The sequence below is a fragment of the Sprattus sprattus genome, assembly GCF_963457725.1.
Source record: "Sprattus sprattus genome assembly, chromosome: 7".
Lineage (NCBI taxonomy): Eukaryota > Metazoa > Chordata > Actinopteri > Clupeiformes > Clupeidae > Sprattus > Sprattus sprattus.
Window position 1 is genome coordinate 16,046,242 of NC_137926.1, and position 12,886 is coordinate 16,059,127.

The following is a 12,886-nucleotide window of genomic DNA, read 5'->3' on the forward strand; positions in this document are numbered from 1 at the left end:
GAACTTAGTGATTCAGTTCATTTGATTCTACCTACTGCAGCAGCACATCCTGTGAACTTACATGGGAAGGTCTCTCCTTTCAGAGCCAGGCCATCATAATTGTATTCTATTCAGCCATTTTGTTTGTGATTTTGATGTGAATGCCTTAAGCACAACTGACTTTCTAACTGCCATTACAGAGCCCAGAGCACACCGCAAGATCTTGGAAAGGTTTCAGGGAAGCGATAGACGCAGAGGAAACAACCATATTGCGAAACGCTATGCTTATGTAGTTCATGAGGTGAAACATTGTGTAACTGTGATCCCTATAGTCTAGCTGTGTTTAAGTCCTTTCAGGATGTTTGCATCAAGTTGTCCATCTTTTGAAAGACCACAGAGGTAGGACTGGCTCCAGGACTGATGGCCTTGCACAATTATAAGGCGAGGGCCTTACTGACCATATATGAGTGGTGTTGCTGAATATTCAGTAAGTCATAGATGATGTAACCCTTCAAAATTAAATTTGGTTCGAAACGGTAAGATTATTGTAACTTTTTTAATACCCTATTCTGACTATGCATAATTCCCTGTTGTCATGCTTGATACTTCTCATAAAAAGTTTTGTATTTGGCTGTTATAGATTATAGATTGGGTTACTTAATAATTTACTCTTACAGTGTCAAAACTGTTACACTGCACATCTATAAAATAAAACAAATAAAGGCAAATACAAGCACTCTGACAAGCAGTCCGACAAACAGTCAGATGAAGTGTGATTCCCAAAAATTAATTGTGAAATTTGTGGCATTTGAACAGTGACATGATCACCACACACACTTTGTCACACATGTGGGTAGCTGTGGCCTCACCAAGTAAACAGCGTTCCAGCCACTTACAGTAGCGAGTGTGCTTACAGTAGCGAGTGTGTTTACAGTAGCGAGTGTGTTTACAGTAGCGAGTGTGCTTCCACCGCCTGCCAGGCTCCAGTAGACATGGAATGGCTCCAGGACTGAAGAGTACGCCCTCTGTTGGCCATATCTGGATAGTGTTGCATTAGATGAATACTAATTGCATCATGTCCAATATAAATACTGGTAAGATCACGGCCAGTTTTTTTGTTTCTCGATCCCAGACCCAAACAGTTCTTCCCTTTTAAGGAGGGTTTTACGTTCACCTTCATTACGTTTAATTCTGTTCAGGCAGCATTTGACATGTCTAACAGTGATAAAATATTTGACTGCACATGCATTAAAAAAAAAAATTGTCTGGTTATTAGGCATTCTAGAGATGTGTGGTCTTTGAAAATCAGCTATAAAATTGATGGCATTTCAAGTAAAACAAACAAGACCACAGACAAGATTGTGGCATCACCTTCGCATCTTTAATATTAATAATATACAGTTAGGTATAGAGAATAAAATGAAGACAAAAAAAAAAAAGATTAAAAGTTGAAAACCGTATACATATATATATATAAAAATAATAATAACAATAATAAAAACGAAAAAAAAAAAGAAAAAAAACAATAGCTAGTCATATTCAGGTCTAGCATTAAAACAGGGGCCCGGGCACTGCAGTGGGAGTGGTTAGATGGTGAGTGTGTGAAAGGCTCATCCCCGTCCAGCACAACTGCCACCCCTCACGACCTCTGACCTCCAGAGCGATCTGACCATCCACGCAACCCACTCATTCACTACAGGAGCACAAAAAAAAAAAAAAATCTAAATATTCAACAATATAGTGTACTGGGTCTTTGCACATGTGGCTGTAAGTCATAAATGACTTACACATGCATTGTGCCATCCAAGAGATAGCAACGCTGCCATAGATCCACCAGTGGATTGTGTGTATGAGAACAAGTGACAATGTGTTTATCACAGAACATATGGGTAAATTGTTTGCTATATAAACAATAAGAACTATTATTCAGTTCATATATACTATGTATAAAGACACCGGTTGCTATGGTAATGGCGAGGTCAGTTTGGAAGGGTTGCTCCAGGAGGTGAGGGGTCAGATGTGGGGGTGAGGTGGGGGTAAGGGTGAGGTGGGGGTGTAGAGCCTCAGTTGGGTGCAGGGGACAGAGGCCCGTGCATCCGTAGCTCTCTATGCAGTCTTTTGATTCAAGGGTAAGAATCTATGGGTAAGGTTTCAAAAAGAGATCCATCACTTCACAATATTATATCAATAATAATAATAATCATAATAAAAACAAGAGCGAGGGACAAACCCCTCCACCCAAAACTGTTTCTCGGAATGGCGTGAGGAGATGGGTGACTGAGTCGATCTAGCATCATCTTCGTCATCTCAATCATTATTATTTTACCGCAACCAACACAGTCATAAAAGTTATTGTTACTTTGCCACTCATGCTATTCTGCATAACACCATCTTACAGGGAGACATAAGTTACACAACCAGCGAAAGGAGAGGCATTACTGCTGGAAAGTAAAAGGGAAAACACAAACAAACATGGCATTGGGAAGGACTGGTAAAAAAGCAAATAAAAGTAATGCTAAAAAATAATGACAGGTAATATCTATGACACCTCTCAAAATTCAGTAATGTACAGTTGAATTCACTCTAACACACGCACACTCCCAACTCACCAATGCAAATACTGAGTGGGAGAAAGAGCAAACCCTGAACAAAAGGTCCACAGTACTTGCCATGTGCCACTTTTTACCTGCTGAACCACCTCACAGTTGGCATTCCCAACACCTTCAAGATCGTTTATTCAGCTATTCATTCATCCATTCATTTATTTATTCATTCGTTCATTCTTCCGTTCATTCATTCGTTCTGCCTTCCTCGTCACTTTCAAACACCTTTGTTTTTTTTCTCTTGAAAAGACATACTATGGTCAGGCATGTGTGTCTGCTTTTGTGAGTATGTGTTAGTATGTGTGGATGATCTGAGAGCGCTACAGTGCCTATAAGCTACTGTGCCTGCTGACATGCAAACATGCTAGCAGAAGTAGCCTCATCCTGCGTGGCTCAACTGTGCTACCGAAGGAGGCAGAAGATGAGGAGGCAAAAAAAAAACAGGTATCATACTAGGAACAGCGGCTTCAGGAGCAGAGGGTTAGGTTGCCTCTTTGTCACACCTAGCAATGCTCTCGCTAACTTACACACAACCCTAAAGGTCCAGCCGAGAGTGAACAGGGGTTCTGTGTGTGCTGTTTAAACTGCTCTGCTCTGACACTACATAAGGCCAATGGAAAAATCTCCAAAACAACTGAGCAAGTTAAATTATGTACACAACGATGGAATGTTAAAATGGAATGTCTGAGGTACATTAAATGTTAATGCGCTAAATGTGTGACTGAGTGTGTGTAAGTGTGTGTGTGTGTGTGTGTGTGTGTGTGTGTGTGTGTGCGCCAATGTGAGCATGTGAGTGCATGTGTGTGTGTGTGTCTTGAGTGTGTGCGGGTCATACATCATGTTGAGCATTAAAAAATAACAAAGCAAAAATCAGTCTGAAGAATAGTGATCGGAGTTAAAGCTTGGCCTTCTTTTCTTAGAAGATCTTTCCTTTCTTCTTATTTTTGTCCATGGTCCTGCAGACACAAGGAGGCAAAAAGAAAAAGAGATGGCTAAGAACTGGATACAGACTAACAGTCAAAGTAATAGAAGACAACAGTGCAGTAAAGGGAATACATGCAAAAAGATTCATACATAGATTTTTGTTTCATCAAATTCCATTTCACTCAAATTTCACCAATTAAGTGGGGCACATTTGATTTTATAGCCGCTTGTGTAATGCCACTTTGAGACAACAATCACAGTGGACTGCTCTACAAATAATAATCAACCAGACACAGACACAGACACAGACAGACAGACACACACACACACACACACACAGACACACACACACACACACACAGTGGGATGACGGGTAGTATAGGAGCAGGTGACTCACTTGGAGGCGTCCAGCTTCTGCTGTTCTAGGATGCGCTGCTGGGTCTCCCAGTTGGCCTTCTCGTCCTCAAACTGGCGCCTCTTCTCCTCCAGCTCCTTGTACTGGGCCTCCAGGTTCTTCTTCATCTGCTCGTGGCGCCGCTCAAGCTGACAGAGAGAAGAGGCAGGAAGATCAAAAAAGGCAGAAAATAAAGTCTATTTTTTTTTCAACTTGCCCATACTAAATCTCCACATGTTAACAAAGTGCTCTCCGCATATATGCACTATGAAGCCTATAACATATCATCAGATGAAGGAGTTGAAACTTAAGTCTATACCAGATAATTATGTGATCATTTATACAAATCAAATGAAGCTTTATTTGTACGTTGCATTTCATACCAGGTGGTAACACCTGTAAAAGGTTTCCACCGTTTCAGCCATTCTTAGGTATTCTGGCAGAGTATTCCAAAGGCTGGGGGCATAGAAACTAAAAGCTGCTTCTCCATGTCTCTGTCCTGGCTTTTGGAACTGTTAGGAGTTCAGAGCCAGAAGACCTAAGGGATCTACTGGGTGTGTACCTTGAGATGCCAGATTGTCTATGGAGTGACACACACACACGCACACGCACACGCACACACGTACCTCTGCCTCAGAGTCCTTCAGCTTCTGTTTCTTCTCTTTAACCTTCATCTCAAACACCTGCTCCATCTCCGTCTCCATCTTCTTCATCTTCATCACATGCTCTCGCCTCTCCTCCTCCATCTGGGCCAGAGGACTCCTGGGAGACAGGGAGAGAGAACAGGCCAAAAATGAGCTAGAACAAGGTTCCAAGTGGCAAGGGCAGGACAGGACAGAGAGGTAGGACAGAGCAAGACTTTCAACAACAGCCACAAAGTACAATATTCCCTCGTCTGGAGTTTCTCAGGAAACTAAAAAAATCAGGGGTTGGTGATTCAGGTTAGAATCATTAGCAAACATTGGGCTAGCACTTGCTTGATAAACACAGCTAACAGCTTTTCTCCATTCTGGAATGTGTTTGGTTCCTTGGTTAAGGAACATTACTTTGTCAACTGGCCCTTGGTCTTGCTCGTGTCGATCCCGTTACACGTGAGAGCGGCCAGCTTCTTGCTGCGGTAGTTCTCGTAGTGGACGTTGTTGGTCACATCTTTAAGGTCCTGCATGTGAGTCCTGAGGAGACAAATTCACAAGAACCTCAAAAAATCACCCCAATATATTTGCCTCCAACACAGTGCCAACTCTCCACGGAAACTATGTACATGCAAATTCACACGCAATTAAAACTGTACTTGTGCCTCAACACTCTCAACAACATGCCTCTTATATTGACAATAGAATAATGACTTGAACACCTGTCCTCTCAAGACCTTTCAAGTGCTTTGAAAATATGATTTGGATGCCAGACATTAGCTTCTAAATAGATACAATACGTGCAAAGATCCTGAAAAGCCTGTTCAACCCTCAGGTCAAAAGCGTACTACAGCTGTGTGTTTAATCCCGGCCGCGAGGGTGTTCAGAGTTGCCTCACCTGATCAGCATGTTCCTGAGGACGGTGAAGTCACAGTGCTCGCCATTCTCCACTGAAACAGCAGGAGTCACAGAGAGAGTTTAAAACTACCACTCAACACACACACAGACAGAAACACACACACACACACAACTACACACATAAACACACACATGCATGCACAGGGCTTTGGCCCAAGGCAAGCACCAAAGTCTCTTAAAACTTCACCCAACAAACACACTTGGGAATCAGACATGGTAGCAGAGTTACTCCACAAAACACATCCACAGATGGTGAGGACAAAAAAAACTAAACAAAAAACATGAATGGCCAAACTCAAAAGGAACTCAAAACTAAAAAACAACAACAAAGACACTGATCGCAACAGGGCAAACTGTAAGCTGACGACACAGTTAACAGTTTAACACAGGAAACAGGTGTTCGGTTAAGTCAAAAAATGCCTTGGGGTTACCAGGGTTAACGGGTCAAACACAGGTATGTCAGATGGGTCGTTTATGGACTGTGGACGTGCTCAGACAGAATTTGAGAGGGTGGGACAGTGATCGACGCACAAACACAAACACACACACACACACAAACACACACACACACACATCAGTTATCAGTTAAAGCGTGGGATTCTGGAAAAGGACGGCGGTGAGTTCTTTGTTCTCTTCATCCAGCGTGGACCCTGCTTGTTCTCCGTCAAAGGAGCTCTCTACGAGGCCAGCATTCCAAATCTTGGCAGCAACAAAGTGCCTCGCCTCGCCTGTGCACGTTAAGAGCTAGGACCTACCTGATTGGCTCCGGGAGGAGGAGGAGGAGGGGGGGGTTGCAGTGGGGTGACCCCGTGACCTGCCGTGACCCTATCTGTCTACAGTGACTCAGAATGGCAGGCTAGTTGGATTACATGAGCGATGAGGACAAGCACGAGAGGGCGGAGATCAGCAGCCTGACTGATGACTGGAACTGGAGGAGGGGAAGGAGGGAACCACGGGGTGGGTTGTGGGAGTGATGGCATGATGGGATTTGTAGTTCTACTTGGCGGAGAAAAATAAATTAAAAAAACTTCAAGAGGAGCAGTTGTGTCAGTAGCATCTAAATAATTGATGCATTTCTTATTTTAAGAAACTCTACATTTCTGGTTAGTTTGCCAGGTGGAAGTATCCACTTGAAGTGTCAATCCTTCAGTCAACAGCAGACACTTTGATAGCAAGATCATTCAAATCAGTGTGCTCTTTGTGGGAACGGGGACAAATTGTCAAAGGCACTGCATCATGTGCAAGTTGGGGAGGTATTAAGTACAACATCGACTCCGATTGACTGACCTTGTGCTGTGCAACAGCAAAGTATGGATTTCATCATGCTTTGCATGGAGTTCTGCCTACTTACATTACTGCGTATGAAAGTCTGACCAGTGTACTACCCACATGTGCAACCCTATTCCTGCACATGACAGGAAGTAAGGTGGACAGAAAGCTGTGGGGTTGTGCCAAGCATGCAGGTCTCGAGAAGGTATCAGTCCACACAATACACACGGATCATGAACTAGTCTCCTAAGTACATGGCAGTTAAAGGGACAGATGGCAAAAGAGAGAGAGAGAGAGAGAGAGAGAGAGAGAGAGCGAGAGAGCGAGAAAGAGAGAGTAAGAGAAAGAGAGAGAGAGAGAGAGAGATGTTGGGCTGTATGTGTGCAACTAGCAAACAGCGTAGGATGACTTAAGAGTTTCATCATGACCAGCAAGAGCACCAAGGTTGACCTTTGGCCTAGGGTCACTGCAACATAAAAGGTGAAAGGGCAAGGGAAGGACTGGACTGAGGTTGTGGGGTGATGGGGGTGGGGTGAGGGGTGCGGAGGTTGGCCTAAGTGGAAGGTAGTATATAAAAGTGAGAGATGGTTTACCAAAAATGCCCTCTGTCAGTCATGGAGCAGAACAAAGAAAAAGAGAAAGAAACAAAAAAAGGAAGAATGAAAAAAGTGAAAGACTGGTACAAGGATTCACCCACATCACAACGGTTCAAAATGACCAAACACACACACGCGCACTCACACAAACACACATTGATTTTCAGGGGAGAGGCTTTTTACAAAATCATAAAAGGCAAAAATAGGACAATTACCACCAGTTCACAATTCCAACAGAACAAAACAACAACGTCAATAAAAAAGTTGTTGTGGCCAATGAAGAAGAAGGGGGGAGGCTGGTGGAGGTGAGGAGATGTGAGGGAGGAAAATAAAAATGTAAATAAATAAATAAAAATAAACACTGCCAGAAATAACTACAACTCCCATGATGCACCGGTGCCACCCTTTTCCAGAATCCCTGTCGAACACTCCACCCTGGAAGGAGGGGTTGGCGGGAAGGTCTCCTTGGATACCAAGTAGATTTAACGCTCTCCCAGCATTCCATAATGGGCACCTTTTTCCCTATCACCCAACTGGTGGAAACTACCCAGAGCTCTAGCAACAGGACCAGTAAGCCTTTCAAAGTTTAAACTGAAGCATACTTTAGAAAAGACGTCAGTCCTACTGAGATTCTGGGGCAATTTCAACTCACACAGTGCAAAATCACTCCACCTAAACACAAACACACACACTCTCACACACACAAACACAAGCATTAAGAATCACACACACATCCCACACTTCACACATACCTTCTGCCACGCCCCAGGGATACTGGCGACCTCTGACCTTGCGCCCGTTGACTTCAACCACCACGTTGCTGCCCACCACGGCCAGTGGCATGCGGTCCTGCAACGGAGAGAAAGAGACAGCGTCCATGAGGAAGATGCTAATTATATCGACCGTCTACAGTGGCCACGCCGATTGGTATCGACAAGAACAGAGGGCCACAGGGGATTCAGATGTGCCAGAGCTTGTTTATTGTTTGTTTATTTGTTTGTTTGTTTACCTTGATTTTGCGGATAATCTTGCTGTCTTCATCATCGTCTGTGTCCGGAAACTCATAAATCTTGATCTTGTGTTCCTGGATTTCCTTCATAATCTGGAAGAGAGAGGAACATTTAGGTGAAGATAATGTAGACATACTCACAAACACTCATTTATTACACACCCACCCGCCCCGCAGCCACACCCGCACACGCACTCCCACACACCTGCACTCAACACATTCACACACGCTCACCTGTTTCTTGAAGAGCTGGCATTCCTCTGGCGTGAGTGTGTCGGCCTTAGCAATGAGGGGGATCACGTTGACTTTGTCGTGCAGGCGCTTCATAAACTCAATGTCCAGAGGCTTCAGGCTGAGCAGAAGAGGAGTTGGCACAGCATTATACACTCGAGTAAGGTTAGAGCATCTTACACACTCCTTTCACACTCTTTACACATCACATCTGGACGAAGAGCATCTCATCCTCGCACATACCACAGATGTCAGGAGGCCGCAACCACACATCAAGACAAACACAGACAAGGGAAGCCTTGTGCTCTCGAGTGACCCCATTCTGATGACATAAACTAGCACAGAGGGAAGGTCACCACAGCAAACTCCAACAATCTTCATACAGCACCACAAATAAAAAGACACCAACACAAAAGAAAAAAAAAAAAGAAAAAAATTCTTTCTTTCATTTTATTCATACTTCGTGTCATCAAAACCCAACTGATCACTATGCCTCTCTTCTCTCTGGCTCTTTCCCATGCACTGTCCATTCCTCAGTAACAAGCAGAGGGACAAAGGGCTCTGTTCTAACTGGAAGCTGGTGGGAGTGAAGTGTGTGTGTGGGGGGGGGGGGGAGGAAAGGGGACTGCCTGGGGTTACATGTTCAGAGAGAGGCCCACTGGAAGAGGAAAAAGAAAGAAAACACTGCCAAAAACAACAACGCTTCCAACACAAAGATCAATGATTCTGTGATACTCTCTTAAAGTGAGGAAGTGATACTCGCTTTGAATGAATCAGACAGATCAGAGAATGAAAACATGGGACTGTAATAAATCAATTCCATTGTAAATACTTGTTATTTGGAATACGCACAAAAAAAAGAAAGGAGCTGGCAGCAGAATAAGGGGTCGTGTCTGCATGACTGGCATCAAACGCTGCTGCGATATTTTCCCAGCTAAAAATAAAGCCGCGCAACAGAGAGGCACCCAGAGGACTGTGGGTAGGGAGGCCTTACAGCAGCCAGCAGCCATCCCATTGGCTGAGCTGAATGCAGGCAAAGGCATATCAGCACATCCTCTATGGAGTAGGCTCCAGCTTGTGGCTCTTATATAAGCTTTAGGGGTCACTATACAAGTAGCCTGCATCTAGCTCTAGCTCCCTTCCTCTCTTTCTCTCTCCTTCTCATACAACCACACAAAAATACACATACACATGCTCACAACACCCTCACATGCTCACAACACCCACACACACCCACCCACCCACCCACACCCACCTACACACAAATACACCCACTAGCTAGTGCATACTGAAAGGAGAGGTACCTACTGTCTGGTTGTATTTTGGGTTATATTTTTGTGAACATTGCTGTACTCACCCATGGCCAGAGGGGGCGATAAAGTACAGGCAGCAGTGGACCCGATTGTCAGGCATCTGTCTTCGGTTGACACGGGACTCTGCGTTCAGGAAGTCCTCAAACTTATTGTCAATGTAGTTGATAACCGGCTGCCAACTACACACCAGGAAAGGCGGTAACAGAAGAAAGGGATGAATAAAGAAGCAGAGTGACAGAGGCAGATTTAGAATGAGATATGGGGATGTGCCACAGCAAACGTCCCAGAAAGACTCGGCAATAATAGTCACATATAAAAAAGCAACTTAATTCATGGTTTGACAAAATTGACCTGTCTTCTATTTTTAAACTTAAACTTGAAATCAAACTTATTTTCTGATTAGATGGAGACAAGGGTGAAGCCCGCCACCCCGACTACTTAATATGGCTTTACTGTAAAACAAAACTGTCAATAGTCTTAACTTTCTTAAAATTATGTTTCTGATCTTGAAACACATACTTTTACTGATGGTATAAATTTCTATTAAAATGAAGTTTCTAATTGTTATCATTAACCCAAATGCTTTCTAACAAATAACGGCAAATGTCGTTCTCATTTGTGACTGGGGCTATAGCAGTATAGAAATTGTATTACCACAGTATTTGAAGAATGACACCTTTAATACCATGAACCAAACCCCCCAGAGTTTAATTATTATTATGTTTTTGGTGCAGTTTGTTTGTCCATTTGTCCGTCTGTAAGCAGGATTATGTAGAAACTATCGGCCCATTTCCACTTGGTGGAAAGGTGTAGCATGGACCCATTCAATTTTGGAGCAGATCTGAAGAACAGGGCGTGTCTACTAATTTGGGTTCTCTTTTGCTCATGTTGCAAGAGTGGAGTGAAAGTCTAGTTCATTCGTTTGATGTCTGTCTTGTCTGTTAATGTTGCCATGATGTGCAGTTTTGAGAATTCGTTGAAATCAACAGCCAAACAACCACTTATAGTTAAATGTCATTCACATTTATTTGAATGCACATTTAATTTGTGTGATCCCAGCAACTAATGGTCAGTCGCCAAAAGGTCACAATGACGTGATGCGCTTGCTAAAGGTCAAAATGACATGATGTGCTTGCTAAATGTTATGTGTATGTTTAGTGCAGAGGTCCTTTTAGAACTCGTCCTCGTGTGAAGATATTAAGGAAGTGGTCCTTTTCAAAACGGATCTAAAAGGTTTGAAAATATCTGGATATGTTAAGACAAGGCCACAGAAGCCACACACACATGAGGATGGCAGTACTTTCAGATAAGGGTGAAAAAAGCTCGTATGGCGCTAATGGGGTATCCCTTTTAAAACCGTGGTATGGCGTTAATGTGGTTATTGTTGCAGCCCTATTCTGACCTGAAGAAGCTTACTGGTGAAAAAAATTAGTATTATCCATTTTGAAACAATGCATTGTGCTGTAAACGTGAATACGTTATCATACACTCACACATTTTCATATCATAAATCATAGAAATCTGGCATTTAACTCACCAGTTGCTGTTGTCCACCGCATCTCCAAATCCTGGTGTGTCGACAATGGTCAGGGTAAGCTGGACACCTCCTTCCTTCACCAGGACTTTGGACTGCTCAACCTGAATGACAAGGAGCAGTTCCCCAATCAGCCTTACGTGGAAACCTGCATCGTGCTACTGAGGCAAAATGCAAAACCCGACTGCAGAAACCTATTTACTTGCCTTTCCAGCCACATTCACATAAAACATCCCTCAGAGATATTTCAGACACTCAAAATGTCACTGCACTCAAACAATTGCTGCTCTATCAACAGCTACATAAAATACTAAGAGCTATGGCAACAAACAAAATAGTGTTTGAAACCCATGGGGTAAAATGGAGAAGGTTTAAATGCAGGGCTGCAGTGGCTAACCATCGCAGACTTGTTTGTGGTTTGTTTGCAAACACCAGGAGAGGATATAATTTTCCAGAATAAGGGGCACTTAGTCTATTTAAAAATATGACTCATTACAGTTTTTAATTTCTTAAACTCATCAATTTCAGGAAATGAAGCCATGCAACAGACGCAGAAAAAAATGTATTAAACAAATACGCCTAATCTAAACAGTCATACGTAACCAAACCGTCAGTAGTCAATTTGTGTAAAAAACGTTGTTCCTCCTGTTTGATCTCTTTCAAAAGAAAAGCCTCCGCTAGTTATACTAGTTTATTCATGGAATGCACTGCAACCACCATATAAAATGCTATAAAAGATTAACTTAAAACCTTGAATTCTTTGAATAATGTTTTCCTCCTTTACATTATTTGTTGACAGCTGCAGTTGCTAACTAGCAATAACAACTCGCATACCACTACCCCTCAGTGTCAGTCCTCTCAACTGATTTGATTGGTCGGTCGACCAAAGGGTTACAATAACGTGACGTGCTTGCTAAATGTGTGGTCAGTGCAGAGGTCATGGCGTATGGCCTGGCCATGTGATCCTTCTAAAAACTGATAAATATCCGCCAGAAAATATCCGGACACGTGTAGACAAGGCCACAGACCTAGCAAAAAACTGTGATGATGGCAGCACTCCCAGATAAGGAAAACTAAAACACTGTTATGACGGTAATGACAATAACAGACTCAACCTTGCGGTACACCTCCTAATACCGTGGTATGGCGGTGATGCAGTTATTGTTGCAGCCCCATTTAAATGAAAGTATGACTGTCACTGAGCGTGTGGCTTGCCACGACGTTTTCCACTGTCATTCACTTCAAACCACCCGTGTGTAGGACCGCTCCACCGCAGCCACCACTGCAGCGTGTCTCTAAGGAGTGGCTCTCTCTAGTGTTCTTCTGTCAGGGCCGTTGGGAGGAACGCAACAGCCAACTCTGACACTTGTGTTCAGATGTTACTTTATGTTGCTATTTCTGCTGGCTCCTGCTAAAACTGCACTTGTTTTATTTGGATGACCACTTTAGGTGCATAAAAGCAGTTTTATAGCGTATAGTTTACG

At 43.2% G+C, this 12,886-nt stretch overlaps 1 protein-coding gene across 2 annotated transcripts in view; it reads right to left on the minus strand.

The window, feature by feature from the left end:
- Nucleotides 1-1,349: 1,349 nt before the first annotated feature.
- The window catches only part of LOC308367679 (septin-7-like), a 26,485-nt gene continuing 14,948 nt past the window's right edge, over nucleotides 1,350-12,886 (minus strand). For both annotated transcript variants that reach the window (XM_080841660.1, XM_080841659.1), the window contains exons 4-13: nucleotides 11,406-11,506; nucleotides 9,913-10,047; nucleotides 8,559-8,676; nucleotides 8,325-8,417; nucleotides 8,068-8,164; nucleotides 5,431-5,482; nucleotides 4,947-5,072; nucleotides 4,527-4,662; nucleotides 3,904-4,049; nucleotides 1,350-3,538 (exon numbers count right to left, since the gene is read on the minus strand). In XM_080841660.1, coding sequence (XP_080697786.1) covers nucleotides 3,499-3,538; nucleotides 3,904-4,049; nucleotides 4,527-4,662; nucleotides 4,947-5,072; nucleotides 5,431-5,482; nucleotides 8,068-8,164; nucleotides 8,325-8,417; nucleotides 8,559-8,676; nucleotides 9,913-10,047; nucleotides 11,406-11,506 — 1,044 coding nt within the window. In that variant the 3' untranslated portion in view covers nucleotides 1,350-3,498. The remainder of the gene's footprint in view (nucleotides 3,539-3,903; nucleotides 4,050-4,526; nucleotides 4,663-4,946; nucleotides 5,073-5,430; nucleotides 5,483-8,067; nucleotides 8,165-8,324; nucleotides 8,418-8,558; nucleotides 8,677-9,912; nucleotides 10,048-11,405; nucleotides 11,507-12,886) is intronic.